At 38.3% G+C, this 17,569-nt stretch overlaps 1 protein-coding gene across 1 annotated transcript in view; it reads right to left on the reverse strand.

Annotated features, from left to right (window-relative positions):
- The window catches only part of ADK (adenosine kinase), a 303,687-nt gene that overhangs the window by 37,133 nt on the left and 248,985 nt on the right, over positions 1-17,569 (reverse strand). Inside the window, exons 7-8 of the mRNA XM_009277647.2 lie at positions 13,075-13,110; positions 6,315-6,429 (exon numbers count right to left, since the gene is read on the reverse strand). Coding sequence (XP_009275922.1) covers positions 6,315-6,429; positions 13,075-13,110 — 151 coding nt within the window. The remainder of the gene's footprint in view (positions 1-6,314; positions 6,430-13,074; positions 13,111-17,569) is intronic.

The raw sequence follows: 17,569 nt of genomic DNA on the forward strand, positions 1-17,569 counted from the left end.
GCGGACTAAAAAGTCCTTTTTTCCTAAATCCATTTTGGTTTTTTAAACTTTTCTTTCCATTTGTGAATATAAATGGATAGGGAGGAGTGAAAGTGTGTAATCCTGTGAAAAAGAGTACACGCTGTAATATAACCCAACTACGATTTCCTTAGGTCCAAGACACTACTTCTGTTTGTGTAAACACATAGGAAGGCTGTCTGATAAAAAGAGCTAGTCGAGGTTTTCCTGTCTGGAAGGCTAAGCATGAGAGCTGTGAGAAGTAAGGAAAAAAATAACACTTTTTTTTGCTTCTTAGAGGAGAACACACAATACTCAGTAATGTACAGAAAGAGGAGCTGCAAACAGGCCCACCATAAAATATCAGCAGTGTCAATAGTAATAAATACTTCTATCTTTTATAGATAGGCTTACAAGTTAACAAGCTGGTCTATGATTGCAGCACAACCTGACAAAGAAAACCTACTGACCTCTGTTTAGAGTAAGTTGTATGCTTGAACATCAGTCCTTTTTATTTCCCCAAAAAGCATACACCATCATGCCATTATGATTTAAGAACAGCTCTTAAAATCTCTCTAGTTTCCACAACTTTGACAACCTTCTAAAACAAACAGTTTAAAAACTCTCCGTCTAAAATATTTAAGATCTAACACGTCCTTGCAAAGTAAAAGAAGCTTCATCATTCATAAAAACATACTATCCACACCTTTGTTGTTATTTTCATTTAGATCAGGTTTTGGTTCTATCCAAACATAGAAACATTGAATTTATGAACATACGTGCATATATATCACCTTAAGAATGGGTTGTACTGGGTGACACCAACATCCATTTAGCTCAGTATCCTGTTTCAGATAACAGGTAGAGGCAAATGCCTAGCATTACTCCAACATCCCAAGCTTGGTAGGCAGGCTCTAAAATTTGGTAGTGTTCCAAGGTGTATTGCAACATGTTAATTTGGCTATATTGCACACGCTGTTTAATTTATGGAATAGGTTAAATAACAAGTAATAATAACAAGTAGAAATTCACAAAACTATTTCAGTATGTACTATGTGGTAGGTGCACTAAGAAATTTTTAAGATGGACCTTTCTCATTCCACCACATTCGCCAGCACTGCTAATACATTTCCTGAAATATTCTCAAGTAATGTATCCCAAAAACTGAAGAAGATGTAAGTGGTTAGTAAGCCCTAACTGAGGAGGCTTTAATGCTTGAATCCTTACAAAAATCCATTTTTACTGCCATATTCTAACAAATGAGGTTATTACAAATGCGCCCTTAACAGAGGTGGTCTTGCAAACATTGGGGGGAAAAAAGAATGGAAAATTCTATGTTCACGCCTGAACATGCCAGATTTCATCATTCATAACTTGAAAAATGCTGAAGTGATTTTCTTTAAATTTGGATTGTTTTTCTTTCCTCTATTAAAGCTATAAAACAAGCCAAGTTTAAAGTTTGTAGCTTCAGCTGTTTTTGAATTATGCAAATATTTCAATATAAAAGTATGTCTTTCCATTGCTGAACTGATTTTGCTCAGACTTTCCAAAGACTTCCCTTTGGGCCAAGACCAGTCATAAAACGTATCTGACTAAAAGTAATTTGTTTAAAAATGTTATGAGCAGCTCTGTAAAAGGGATAGCTTTCACAGCATTTGATTCTGACAAATGTTACAGCACACATATAGATATGACATATACATACTTGCCAGAGCTTGTGATTTTTGGTGCATTTCTTAAAAGCTCCAGCTGCTGAAATCAGGAGATTGCATGTGTTCATTAACTCTCTCCCCTTTCCCCGCATATGTATTTTTTGTGGTTACAGAAAAAAGTGTTGAAACGTGAAATGAATGTATCCCATAAGCTCAGTAACCCTAAGTCAAATCCAGAATCTCAGGCCTGGGAAGAGGGATATGATGGAACAAGGCTGTGGTAGTGGGACCAGAGTCTTGATAGCCAAGTAATTCCCAGTATGGCCGAAGAGTATCCACACAAGGAATTAACCCAATATTGTTCCTCGAATAAACTTTTCTGGGAAGCAAGTCCACAGACCCTATTTTCAGTTACCAGTACCTTTCCCAAACCACAATCCTCTGTACTCAAAGGTTTTGTCACAGGTGTCTCTCACAGGCTACTTTTTTTTCAAGAGAGTTTTATCAAAATTCAGTCATGTTGGGGACCGATGCTAGAGAAAACTACAACGTTTTTGCCAATGTTAATTCTTAGGGTCACTGAGAAGATCCAATGCCTCCAAGTTCTTCAGTAAAAAGATAAAATTTGACATCATAGAAAAATGCACCTCACGTTGCCCAGAGAGGTGGTGGATGCCTCATCCCTGGAAGCATTCAAGGTCAGGCTGGACGGGGCTCTGAGCAACCTGATCTAGTTGAAGATGTCCCTGCCCATGGCAGGGGGGTTGGACTAGATGACCTTTAGAGGTCCCCTCCAACCCAAACTATTCTATGATTCTATGACGTGAAGAGGAAAACTTCAGACAACGATCATTTGCACATGCTCTGTGGAGTCTTACTAGAAGCTGACAGTTAATTTAGTCAACGTTTCATCTGCCACAGCTCCTGTGTGCCAATCCTAAACACTCCTTTCTTTCCCTATAAAATACACTGATCACACTCAGTTTGAATTTGAGCTTGCCTCTTCCTTGCAATTATTCCTACTGACAGAGAACAGGAAGGAAAGGGAGAGAAAAGGGGCCTTGGGGCTGGAGTACTGTGATGGAGGAGATATGAACAGACAGTAGAAAGACCCAATGCGCCCCATGATAAAGAGAGAGGAATTTTTCCTCTGAAAACACAAATAATTCAGACAGCCAAAGAAAGTGGACTGACAAATGGGAATGGCTTAGATTGGGATTGCGCATGCAGTTACTGCTTTTCACCGTTTTCATGATCTGCTCCAGTTGCATGGACCTCTAAGTTGCTTGACAATCCGTGCCTGAGCGTCTACAGCTCGTGGTCTGTTTGAGGTGAGCCACCGGTGGTTTTGGTGGGCATTAAAACAATGTTGTGTAAACTGCAGCAATTCATAAGCTGACTAAACATCTTTGCAGTATGGCTGGGCCAGATTGTTGGAGGAAGTAGACGTTTTAGCTGTCTCAGTCTAAGCTCTCTCCCTCGTCTATCAGAGCTATATTCTCAGAACTTTTTGGCTAATCTTTCTTTCCTTTTGGTAACAAACTGTGCCTTTCTGCCCTACGCTCTACTCCTCAAATACCTGTTGATACTTCCATTCTCTGGAGTGTCCAGGAATCAACAACTGTCACCACAGTCCTCTCCACGTGTAATGATGAGCTGTATTTGGCCTTCTTCATCCCACCAAAAACCCCAAGAAATTCCACATCTAATTTCCAGCACATATAATTCTGTGCCCTTTCATGAACGAGCTGGCAACCTGCAACAACCCCTTTTATCCATCTTATTTCCTCTCCTTCCAGCCAGAGCTGTATCAAAGTGTACCCCCTCATTATTTCCATTACCCAATTCCCCATTCAACCTACACATAACTCATCGAAGAGATGCATTCCTCCTCTCGTAACCCAGCCCTTCCCAACTTAGCCCCATGGCTGTCTTGTCCTCGACAGTACGCAGAGGCTTTGTCTGACAGAGGAAACGGAGCTCTGTTAAGGATGCTCTTACAGCCTCGGTGCTGCCCTTCTCATCTTGCCACGCGTGGGCAGGGGGAAGGGAAAGAAGGGAGGGTGCCCACCCGGCTGCGTCTCTTCACAGAGCGCAGCCCAGTCCAAGCCATTCACTTCTACTCCCATGGCTCACAGTAATGCTGGACGCTCCGCGTTGCTGCCAGAGAGCAGAGACCTTTCCGTGGGGAAAATGGAGAAGGGGAGGAGGGGAAAAAAAGGTAGAAAAATCACAAAGGCCAAATTCACCTTTTGTGTGAAAAAATTCTTTTACTCTCACACCTGTAAGCTCCAGCTCCATCCTGCGCTCTTTCAGAGGACACAAACAGAGACCACTGGAATATGTGTTACTCCCAACAGCTGATGAGGGATGGTTAAAGGCAGCAGTAGAGGGAAAGAAAGGAAGAGGAGAGTCCTTACCCTGGATACTGATCCCCTCTGGATGAGTCACTACTGACAGAAACATCTTTCAACTAATAAACGTGTTCTTATTATGGACAAAATATAAAGCAGAAGGTACCGACAAGCATGTTCAAATCCACAGCTGACTTTGCAAATGCTATTTTAACCTAGGCACAAACTTATTGAGAATATATTGTTTCCTCAGAAAGGCAGGATAAACTACTACTACACAGCCTCCTTTTTCAAAAAAGCTATTCTTCTTCTGTGCATTAGAAAAAGGAAATGAATTTTATACTGGTAACTGCTCCTAAATGCAGCAATTCTTCCAGAGATCATTTAGAAAGTTTCTACACTTTCCACTGCAGGTTTCAAAGTACAACTAGACCTAATTAGTGTTGAATTAAGTGTGTTAGCAGTACTCTATGCCATTCTGTGGTATCATCATATGCTAAATTAAGGGACACATTATCCTTCTTTCATTATTATTTTAATGTGAGGAGGTGGGAAAGAGATGATCCACATCAAAGGAAAGGAAAAGGGGGAAAACAATAACAAATTGGTATCTCTTTCGAGAATTGCCCCACAGGCCAAACATTTTTATGTTCTTAATCATTATTAAATGACTTAACATGACACAGAGCCTGGCGAATGATTGCATCCTGACATGAGAACGAATTACAAATGAAATGAAAGATCAAGCTGTATTAGAGGACTGCCTCTGGGAAATGAAAATCTTTAATTCTCTTTTATTATTGACATTTATTTGGCTGCCATGAATAACAACATAGCAAAGAGCTATGCTTGTGCACTGAATAGCTTATCCCACGGCTCAAAACTGCCTTAACATTTATCATGTTTGCTTTTGTAGCTGACACCATTGCATACACTCTCTATCCATCTTGCATTTATCATGCATATAAAGTGCATTCTCTAATTTAAGTTCATTTCATAGCAAACAAACAGCTAAGATTAGCAAGTGTCAGTCCTCAAACAAGCTCCCAGTTGTAAAAATATCAAAGAAGGGATTAATGGATTTGTTAACAACTCTAGTTTGAAGAATAAAATAAGTACACAGTGAAAATTAAATAAGAGCACGGGAGGGTTACATATAAGATTTAGGTTTACTACCATTATTACTAGCTCATGTATAAAACATTTTTATACTGCTATTTTTCAGCCAACTGTACAATACTCAAGTGGAGTGCCTCCATATGGGCCATTCACGTAATGCAGTAACTTTCTGGACGCAACACTTCCATCATTATTCAGCGAGATACACATACCCAACTCTCAGTGACTGCTTTCTATTTCCTTTAAACCAGTTTGTAGCTAACAAAATAGAGGAAGATGCAAACTACTGGAGAAATCATTCAAACGGCTGCTAAGCGTGATCTATATAGCAGTGACCTACCTACTTAGTGCCTAGCCCTGCAGCCACAGTCTGAAGCCAATTCTGATTTTGAGGCACATATCGTATGAGTAAGCACCGGTCCCTCAGGTGCAAAGCTTCCTCAACTTCACTTGATTTCCAAAGGAGGAATTCAGCCCTCACTTACCTCGTGAAGGAATGAATGACTAAAACGGCTTGCCACAGCACATGTTTTTAATAGCTTTATTTAGTCTAGAAGCATAGGTGGACAGAATTAAAGAGACTGTCAAAAGGTAGGCAGTCATGTTTATAATGCTTAAATCTGTGCGTCGTACATCATCAATTTAGACAGCACAAACTACTTGTATCCCTGCTAGAACACCTTTTTCCCACGTACTCCTTTGAGAATAGAAAAGCAGACGGCTGAGAAAAGCTAAAGTGAGATTTTCTGCTCAAAGCAAAAAAGCCTGGAAATTCACTTAGTGCTGGATTTCACTTCCTCCTCTTCACAAATGTTTAAATATACTATACTGTTGCACAGCTGTTCTCGGCAGGCATAGTGTGTTCTTGTTTGCAGCAAAGATGGCTACACAGATAAAGTCTCAAGTCATAAAAATCTGAGTAAAACCAACTGGATCAATATTTTAGATCTATGTTATAAAAAAAGAACTTAAGATGTTCAGAACTAAATTCTCAGGCATTCCTGTGAAATATTAACTTCCCAAATTCAGAATCTTAAAACAATTAAAAGCATAACAAATGAGAAACACGGACTAACATCAAAAGGCAAACCCTCCGACTACCACTTAACAGTTATAATTTGTAAAACCACAACCTGTAATTGATTAACTGGAATATTTACTGTGAGCGACAACGGAGATTTGAAAAATATACCTGTAGCCATTACAGTGTCATCTTTCCCCTGGGTAAAGACTACGATTCGTTGCCTTTTAGTGTTCACCTTTGGCAGGGCTTGTGTCTTCCGGGCTATCTCTTTAATGTCTTCAGTCTATTAATAGAGAGAAAAAAAATTCTTGTTACCAGCATACTAGAGTGGTGAGAGATTAGAACTTTATTAGCAGATCAAAGATTTATTTTCTTACGGCTAGGCATAAAATAGACTTTATTGTCAGTAGAGGAAGATTTTTAACAGGAGGAATACTTCATTCTCCTAAGGGTTTATGTAGTACTACGAGACCATTGTTTTTAATCTCGGTAATGATAGTTCAGCTATTCCAATTGCTGCAAAACTGCAAAGCTAACAAAGGAATTACAGAGCATTTCCTAATGAGCAGTTAGCGGGTTTCTTTGCTGCTGACTGGTTTCTAACCTTACCTATCATAAAATTAAAAATAAAATTGGGAAGAGAATACTTCGGATAAACTCTGAGCCTGATCTTCATCCAATTTAGCCAGGTTTTATAGTACTATAATCCCTCTGATTTCAGCAGGATTACAAGTACTGTTTCTCTAACTTCCCTGCAGCAACTGATCTCAGCAAGTAAACTGACTGTACGCTGCGGCACCTTCGAAGGCGCGGAGCCCAGGTGAACACGCTCTGTGCTCACTAGCTGGTTGCATAACTGAGGTGCAGGGAAGCAAAGGGTGAAAGCTATATTCAGTGGGGCACAGAACATCCCCGATTTTCTGAAGCAAGGCTAAGCTGCAAGAATTTCAGGAGTCTTTGCTTTAAAGGGACTTTGTCTGTACGCCATAGTGCATGTAGATAGGAACAGAGAAACCGGCATACTGAACCAAAACTCTCATCCATCCGAAGAGCACAACTTGTCATTAGAATATTACCCTTCCTATTCTCATAGTTGCCCTATGATCTGAAACACAAGGATTTCAATTTCTAATTTACTTAGTTTTCAGTCTAATCTAAATATAGGTATTCCTGTTATTTGTATAAGCATCAAATCCTTTTATAATGCTATGTGGGAAGCTTTTGTTCTCAGATTTATCTCAAGTCAGTAAGTTCTACAAATTATCTTTGGTATATGTAAACCTATTTCTTGTCATGTACACTTTTTTCTTTTTTTCTTTTATTTTTTTAACATTAGGAAAAGTAAGAAAGATTGTAATTATTCTCTGTGCTACTTACCATGTCCGACCTTATTCATATCTGTGTTAAATAACACTATACTTTTTTCCCCAGTTTGCTCTTGCGTACAAGCAACTGTAGTGAAACACAGCTGATTTGGTGAGGGCCTAGCGTTGAATATATGAAAACATAACAATACTTTCTGCGTTGTTTTGTGTCCTGTTCATTACGAATCCCAACGCATTTTTTAACACAATTACATAATGAATAGAGTTCATGGATAAAGCTATCCGGAGTGGTTTCAAGTCATTTACCAGAGTTGTTACAATTAATTTACATTATTAATAAATAGATTTTTATCTTCCAAAATCAGCATATAGTGTTATTTTGAAATCCAGGTACAGTATGTGCCATTTTGACTGCAGCTGCTGATTTTAACAAGAGGTTGATTATTTTTCATCAGCAGGTCAGTTAAACACTTCAAGAACTATAATCTGCGTACCATTCAGTCTTGGTTACTTGCTGATTTTTGATAATCTTGTTGATCTTCAAGCACTTCACCTTTATTATGGACAGAGAATATGCCTGGGCTACATACTTACCAGTATCTATTTATGTGAAAATTACCTAGCTGTTTTGCAACGCTCTTAGCCTCCCTTTAATTTCTCCCCCAACTCTGGTAGTCAGTGAGCTCATTGATTTATACACATTTGCCAAACATGAAAATAATTTCCCCTTACTTATTGGTCTCTTTACCTCTTTTTTAGATTCTCTCGTACTTTTCATTTCCATACACTACACTCTCATTTGTGTTATTTTGTCCTTCCTCCTGCTCAGACTGTTAATATAGCTTTTAGAAGGCAACGTCTTCCACCAGAGAAGAAAGAGAAGAACGTTGAACCCCTCTGTGTGGACTGAGGACAGTGAACAGGGGCCATCTTACCCCTAATTCTCAAAGGGCGAGGAGTCCCTTAAAGATGCCAGAGAAAAAAATTGAACGCTGCTTTTCTGTTTTGAAATGTCTTTTTAAGAGATTTGCGACTAGCAGGTATCAGCTGATGGCACAAGCTGTTGAACAGGGGATGGATGGAGAATTACAGCCCTCCAGCTTGGTAGTACGTAGGCTTCTGAAGGTTCACCTAAATTCCGAACTGTTTCAGGCCTTGATAATTAAGACATCCATGAACTAGAAAATGCAATAAAGCATCATGGAGATCAAAGGAAACAGGAGAGAGGTGTTTAGTTTTTGCTAAGTAGGAAGTGGCTACTAGTGACTTTATTAAGCACATTTACAGTGGAGCAGAGCAGGCACAGAAATCAAAGAGCTCGAAGATATTTGTGCAATGTATTTACATGCACTTTAAATTTTAAAAGAAAAATGAGGAAGTTATAATAGGAGAAAATGGCACGATCAAGAGATGATTTCTTCAGTTTAAGGAAGAATAAAGATGAATTTATATGAGGGAAAGAGGACCCTGAGGAATAAGATTAGTGAAGAATGATGGTAAAGGATGAAATAAAGTAGACAGTGAAAAAAAGTAAAAAGCACATGTTTTCAGGAAGAATTAAATATATAATAAGCATGTAACAGTAGAAGGAAGGTATTTAGGGGAAAAAAAGGCAATTTTTTAAAAAGCAGAAATTTCAAAACAGTGGTTTGGAGACTTGTGTCTGATTGTGCAGACTTTAAAAGTAACTGAATAGCATCTTCTGTGAGAATTAACTTGGCCATTTTTGGCCAAAATCACTTTCTATACTAAAATTTTTCAAACGAAGAGACTAAGATAGACCTTATGTAGTGGAAGAGCTACAATCTCAGTGTTGAGGAGGCTTTAACTTTTCCACAATGTATCTCCACCTTACCATTATGTTGTATTTTGAAGGTACAACTGTGACATTTTATAATATGTGAATATTTACAGCTTAGGACTGCAGAGGTACTATGCCCCTCATCTCACTGTCAAGCAAACATCATGAAATGTTGTCATCTCCTGTTTCTGTTCAGAATACACATAATATTTTCCAATAGCTGAAATGAGTAATAGTTGTTTTGCACTAACTCGTACTTGCACGCTTATCGAGACTTTCTTATACATCCTGTATCTAGAGACATGGCCGAATGGTAAGACTGTACTGGTCTGTGGTCCTAAAGCCGCTACAACGTGTCCCAAATTCACAGGATACTCACACATATCCAATTATACACTTGAATCTGATTTAACAAAGCTGTCATACAAATCTCACAGAAGCATGATTTGCCTATTGATGCTGCACCTGAAAAACCTTGCATGTGGCATTCATTCCAGCAAGTAAGTGGAATATATGCATGTAAAGAAAGTACACCAGATATCCCAGGATCAGGTAGAGGTATGTGAAAAACTGCATACAATTAAAACTGCTAGTCAAACTATATCTTCTGATCTTTGCCTCTGAACAGATACACGATAGCTGGGACTACCATAGCCCTGACCTAAACAGGCATAAATCCATTGAAAACAGCGGACCTGTGCAGTGTACCTCATTAACTTGAAGACCTAAATTTGGTCCAGGGTACCAAAACTCTCTAATTTGGTTCCCCAGCCAATACATACTTAGGAGGAGACCTCTGCCTCTAACAGGAAAAATTATTTTGCATGGCAGCTGCTACTATCCCCTTAGATACATACTGTTCCATTCACTTCATTTTACTTCTTGGCTTGACGGACAGAATTGAACCCTAAATTTTATATTAAAGTAGGATTATGTTGTCCTAATTCCTACACAGAACAAACAGCAAGTTACCATTTTGTAAAAACAAAATCTCATAAACTTTTGTCCTGGCAATTTTGTTATTTGAAACATATTACAAACATCCAGTTAAAATATACTGACAACCATTCTACCACTTCAAGGGGAACCAAGTCCAAGAGCTTCCCTGGGATAAAAATTGTGACTATTACAATGTATTACTGAGATGACTGCAACATACAATTAGGATGAAGCACTGTCTTCACAGACAGTGAATTGACTATTTATTTAATACTTTTAAAATGTCATCGAACACAAAATTCACAAAAAAGAAAACACTGATGCACTCCAGGAAGAGACTGCGTCAGAAGTAATGTTCTACTTTTGATTATTACAGATAAGTGTTGGTCAGGAGATAAAATGAAGGAAATAATGGTTCTTCAAATATCATGACTGATTTTACAAAAACACCTTGGATTTCAGCTAAGTACAATAGAAAACTAACTCTTGGTAAGGTGAAGCATAAAAATAAATATTCCTTTGAACATGGTTTCTCTTACAAAGAAAAAACAAATTCATGTCATGGAAGTGTCTTCTCCTGCCTATGACAAGATTTTATTTCTTCAGGAAAGGTGTATTTTTTCCTGAAGTTGACTTGATTGTACTTCTTTTTTTTTCAAAAATTCTTTCAGATATACTTAACTCAATCTATATTTGAAAGATGCATTTAGTCCACATAAACTGTTGAAATTACTGGAAGGTAGAAAAGAAGAAGATTAAAAAGGGGGGAGGGGGGGCCAAAAAAAAAAAAGCTAGTCACAACTGATTCTCCATGCTAAAAGGTTTCTGATGATTTTTGTTAAAAAATAAAATTCCAGGCTGCAATTCAAATTCAGCTACCAGCAACTTTTCATCACTTCTATGATAAATATCCTCTGGATTTTTGCTCTGGTCACTCCAGTCCTTGACTTTACTTTTCTGTGTTTCATCAGTTCTCTATTCTCAATATAAATGGCAGAATCAGTTTTACAAGCTTTTGAGAGTTGCTGGAAATTTTTCTTGGTTTTAATTGAAAGGCTAATTGAAGCTCTTTAAATTTTTCCTAAGACACTTTACTAGTAGTGTGATTTTTTTTTTTGCCTCCACAGCGCAATGGGAAAATAAGACTGTGGACACTTACCAAGTTTTACACATCTCTGTCAGTAAACTTGACATGTGAGTTGTTGCCAAGCAAGGGGGTAATAAGAGATAAGATCATAATCATTGTGCACTTTACTGATATGCTGTAATCAAATGTGGCAGATTTAGGATGTTCAGAAGGAACTGTGCTAGAATCTCTAAGCAAGCACTAATGGAAAGGTTAATACGATGGTAGTTAGCAGGCACCAGCAAAAGCAGTTTGTCACTAGAACTGAATTTAAACCAGGCACATTCAAAGTCTTTAGCTCAAGGGGGCAATAAAAATATAGAATGGGTAGGCTTAATACACTACTTCCTTTCTTTTTTTATTGTCTAGCTACCAGAGGGTACCAATAATTTGTTATGCTTCATATTATATTTGGAGGCATCTGTGAAATTCATTCATTTGATAGAATAAACTCAAAGTGTGTTTTTATGCTAACAATACAGATTATACAAATGAAAATTGACAGTGATAAAAAGTCTTGATTTCTACAAAGCAGCCACATGAATTTGGGAAACATAAAATGAAATGGGACAGCCCACAGTTTTAATATCTAAAACACTGATGGCATTGATGTACCTGCTGGTGCATGGTTCTAAAGAAATCTAAATTGTAGAACAAAAGCTGTCAGTCTTTCCCTCTTTTTTTATATGCAACCATCCACACACAAAAGTGGCATGTTCTTAAAGCGATGCGGTTTGAATTGCGCGGCTTCTATTATTTATGCAAAATGGGTGTTGAGCAGTCAAACTCCTATCTGTTCTTTTATACTGCAAACAAATCAATTAAGACGGGTCTTATTCCAGTGAAAAAACATGTAAAAGGATTTACGTGTGCTCAGTTCTGCAATTTAGATTTCAGTAAGATCACTTACTATGTGCAAAATTAGCACAACCGTTGTCACATTAATTATAGCATTTAAAACCTGCCTATTTGAATTCAGCATTAGAGACCAATAGCTGATAGCTCTCCAGATTAAGTTATCTGAATTTAGCCAATGGGAGATACTAGTCAAATAAATACCTCAAGAAGATGAAATCAAAAGCTCTGAAAATCGCTGTAAAATCAACAGTGTTTACTTCAAGAAAGTAGAGGATCATACATTTTTAGAGCACAGATGGAAAACACCAACTCGAATATGTTTTGAAACACAAATTCCACACTACCCCTTCTAAAAGAAGCTGTTTGTAGAAGCGTGGTTTACATTAATCAGTACCTAACAATTTTATATACAACCTTTCTAAAATTCATTTGCATAATGATAATCCGCATATGGCAGGGTTTAAGTTATTTAAGCGGTGTTATATTTCACTATTTAGTCTTGCTTCACCACTGCTTTAGCAGTGAATCCTTATGGAGTGTAATGCAGCTAATGAGGTAGCTTTTTAACTGAACAAACTGACAGGTCCCATATCTGCAGAGGCAGCTTGAAACCGTGCCCAACCTCTCGGCTTCCCAAGAGGCTTTTCAAAATTCAATAAATAACATCTGTAGGCGATGTTGGGTGCAGACCTAGCAGAGTGCGTCATAACACTGAGCTGGCAGAACAAAGAAACCATGACGACTGCCAAGTTTCCATGGCAACCGCTGCGAGGCTTGGAGAGTATAATAGCACATCAATCATTGTCCAAAAGAACTTCATTATCAGCAAGAAAAAAAACCTTTAGGATCTGTTTAGTGTGCAATTGTGGGTTAACTCACCTCAAAGCCTTGCTCTCTAGCAAAAGTGGCAGCTTCCTGAAATAATAAAAAAAGAACAGTTAATTATAAAGTGCTAGATAATGAAGAAATAACACATTTTGAAACTCATTCAGCCAGTTTTCCTTTTACACGATTATCTCAGTATACCCATAGACAGTTGTTCAATTCTGATAGTCGCACCAAAAGCTTCCCCCTCCTTCCCTCAAGCCCAACAACAGTACAATGTCAACACACTTCGCAAGTTCAAATAAAGAAGGTACAATATGTTTTTTCCAGGCGAGGAAAGTTACTTCTGGAGATAGGACTTTGACTAGGAAACCACTACTTCAAATCCAGACAAACATCCTTCAGACATATTTTTAATTGAAATTGTATTGTATCTCCAGTTATGTATGGCACTTCACGGGACACAGGTTATCAAGCCATTTTAAAAAATCATTTGTCATCTACGGTGCATTAAAAAAACAGGATCACAAAACGTGTTCAAACCCTTGTGGTGGAATCAGACGAGCATTTTAAAATACTCTGATGTCTTAATGACTGCTTTAGGCAATTTAACCATGTTCTTTTCCTGAAAGAACAGAGGAAACATCAGGGTATGAGAATGTCCTCATTTCTTATTTATATTAATTGGAGCAATTAAAATCTGTTTTGAAATAAAAGCAAGGGGACAGAAGACAATAGCAATGTTTTTTCCCTTACTCACTTTCTACCTTAACATTGCAAATATTGCAGAAAACCCTCAAAGTCTTTATGTTTTTACTTGCATTTTCCAGATTATCTCTGCCAAGTGATATTAATAGAGGGATAAGTCTTGAGCCAAAATGGTGAGTAGATCCAACCAAACAAAAATAACTACCGTACCAAACCATTTAAGTCCCGTGTCCCTACGACGGCTTTTAGTGCTGCAGAAAATACATACTTGCGGACCTATATGATCTGCCAATTTGGGGGCAATATAAGAATTTGAAGTGGGTGCAATTGATTACAACAACAGTAAGTTGAGGTTACCAAAATGTGATAACCTGAAAAAGCACAACTCCTCAGGCTGCTTCACTGCAGAAACATAAGGCTGACCGGGTTAGCCTTAGCTGATGTTGACAGAAAAACTGAATCATGGTCCTGACAATTGGGTGCGGGCAAGGTTAGCCACTTTGACAATTTACTTACAATTGAATTCCTTCTTGTACATCACACAGTCAATGACATTTGCTAGCCTGGCTGTCAAGCAGGAGTGTAGGGTTCAAAGATATCATGCAGTCTTTTCCTAAACCAGCATGTGATTAACAAAGCCTATGCTCGTATGAAAAAAGGAGCCTGCAAGCTTCCACTCCGAAGGGATGCACTTACAATGAACTGCAACACAATCAAGAAAGCCTCAAATGGGACCGGGACACAGAAAAAAACAAAAATAAGAAAAATAAGGGAGTCATAAGGGGGCAGAGAATAAGAAAATGGCCTAAAAATTACGTACTGTAGCCAAATTACTTCTTCAACCTCAGGTTTTTGGTCATGCAATCGAAATCGGAAGTTACACTGATCTGTCCTAAGGGGATTTCTTTAATGTCCCAATGCAGCAGGACATTAACATCTGTGTTAAACTATTGTTTGGCCAGGAAACTGGACACCGCTACATTCTTACATCTGTGAAATAAAAACTATTCTGTTAAGTAGTATTTCCTTATGTGGGAGACTTTGAGAGAATTCATCTTAATTTTCTGTACTGGGGCACCCATGCATAGCACATGTGGTTTGAGGGACCTGGCCCTTCCACAAGAAAGGATAAATGATTGCACATTTGTTAAAAAGTATCTCATCTTTGGATTTTCCTGTTAGAGCGTCATCTTTTAGCCTGGTCTGCTGCCCGGCTACATGAATAATAGTAGCTAGCATACAATCATAGATTTTCCTGCAGTTGACCTCTAATCTAAGGGTGTCTGAACGTGCCAAAGAACAGCAGCAATCTTAATTTTCTTCTCTCTTATCAACCGAACCTCAGAGTAACTCCTGAACAGCTTCTTTCAGTAAGGACTGCGCCTATAGCCCCCTAAGAATCAGCCTCTCTCAGAATTACACCCCTTTAAGAATTAAGGCCCTTCCAGTAAAAAAGATAATAAAGCTCAAAACACACGTTTGGAGACTACAGTTTGGTGTTTGCAAAATGGTGAGAAATGTGAGGCAGGCCCTGAATGCCAGGGACAGTTCAAAGTAAATTAACCAGATAAAAGCGATGAGAACCTTTTAGTATCTATTCACAATAACAGTGAGAACAGGAAACAAGCAGACCCCATCTGTGCAGCCCTAGGGCACCTCATACTGAGCTTCATGTCTCTAATAAAGTAGTCAGGTTAAAATCTAAGTGGCTGTAACATGTGGAGACTGCTAGGGTTACAACGGCCAGCCGGGGCGTTCCCTGATGCAGGTGATAATCAGTATGATAATCACTATATTTACAGGCTTTCCATTTTATATCTGACATTGGAAATCACGAAGAAGGAGGGATTAAGGAAATAAACAACCTACACAGAAGCTTTACCGCTCCCTGGAGAATGCAGCATTTTCATTCATGCGTGACAGGCGACAACAGCAAAGCAAAACAGCGACAGAACAGAATTTTCTTAGGAGGCTTCATTTCACATCAGGAGTTCTTTCAGTTTTGATAAACTTCAGACATTATTCATTCATTACTCCAACTCAGCATTTTCAGAGCTATTTTCCATTGTTGTCTACAACAGAACATCTCATTTCCTAAAACCCTCTTCCCCACCTTTTTGCTCTCTCATACTAAATATATTAAAAACTCACACTCCTTTTTCTATATAGTCTTTTTACTAACCACGACAGCGAATTTATTGCCGTACCACCTAAAGTAGAAATGGGATGTTATTAGTTATGAAACATTATTTGGCTCATGCAGTTTGGGGGGGGGGAAATCCTAAGTACAGTCATGCTGAAAAAACCTGTGTACAGCATTACTTAATGGGAGTAACACAATGTCACCAAAGTTAACACACACCCTCTCTTTGCACAATAGTGAGCAGTTTACACAGGAAAGCGAGATAAACTAAAGAGATAACAATAAAAAAAGACAGCTTCCGTTAGCACTGGCCTTGCTGTTATGTTAGAACTCGCTTGCTAGCTGAAAACTATTTCCATTCTTGCATGTATCTTACTGCTGTTGGAGTCCCAGCATTTAGTAAATGGAGCTGTCTATAATCTACACTGGAGCTAATTGTAACAGGACTTGTTAAAATTCTGAGCCCTTTTATCACCAGCAATACAAACTATTTGTTTATAAGTAAACAGAAACATATCCTCCAAACACAGAATTCATTAGCATCTGCATTCCTAGGAGTACTTGTTAGCCCCCTCTGTTAGAAGAATTTTATGATTATAGAATTAAGATGGCTCAACTTCAATAACTGTACGTTTGGTTTGCCATAACACACAGAAGGCACACTATATATCAAATATTCTCAACACAGCCAATTTTTTTTTTGTTGGTACCAAGGTTTTATGATGACTTGATCAAATTATAGCCAAAATGGTAACAACATGCATGTTGGCTTAAATTTAATTCATGTAGGACAACATAAAACTCATGCAGTTGCACAGCATTTAAAACCATGTATTGCTGAAAGTAGCTGACAAAGACTGTTTCAAAAGCACCACCAACAGTATTATCTACAATACGCATTTTAACCTTTATGCAGAGAAAAGGAGCACTGTAAACTAAATTTGCATTTCATCGCTGAAATCAACATTATCTCATAAAGAAATGATAAAACAGCAGGACAGCAATGATACCCTTGCACACTGAATGCATTTCCCGTAATTACACAAGAAAGCAAATGCAGGGGACACTGAAGCTAATCCCTCCCCTGCCATCCTTCTTGGTAGAGGAGACATCTCACAGAATAACCTAAACTCACATATTACAGTACTACCCTGTGCAGCTTGCTCTAATTCTCTATTTTTCCCGGGGGGGGGGGAATAGATTTGATTAACTTTTTTAATTGGGGGATTACTGGCAGGTTTTGAGGGAGTTCCTATTGCAATAACTGAAAACTTCCTAACCTACCCAAAATAAGCCCAAAACAAGCCGTATTCACATTTTCAGGAATATCATCCTCTTCCTCTGCATAACAAATCTGTGACTTAGTGGGTTCAGCCCGGCCCATGAATCAACGTACTCTTAAGTCCGCACATTCACATACAGCATGTGTAACTACAGAGGAAGATCCTTGCAGTAAATCAGAGTGCATAACGACAAAAAGAAGTAAAAAAGCAAAATTCAGTGGACTCACTCAATAAGAAACAGTAAATGTCTATGAGGACCATCCACTTAGCGTTTGCATTTGATGGAACCATTCCTACCGGTACCAACCATGTTTGATTATAACTTGAATTCCACCACTCTACCTTAACGAGACTTTTTCAACTGCTAAAATCTTCTAAAAATCAATCTTAAACATTTCCCTCCTCAGCTTCAGGC

The sequence above is a fragment of the Aptenodytes forsteri genome, unplaced genomic scaffold (genome assembly GCF_000699145.1).
Source record: "Aptenodytes forsteri isolate BGI_AS27 unplaced genomic scaffold, ASM69914v1 Scaffold15, whole genome shotgun sequence".
Taxonomy (NCBI): Eukaryota; Metazoa; Chordata; class Aves; order Sphenisciformes; family Spheniscidae; genus Aptenodytes; species Aptenodytes forsteri.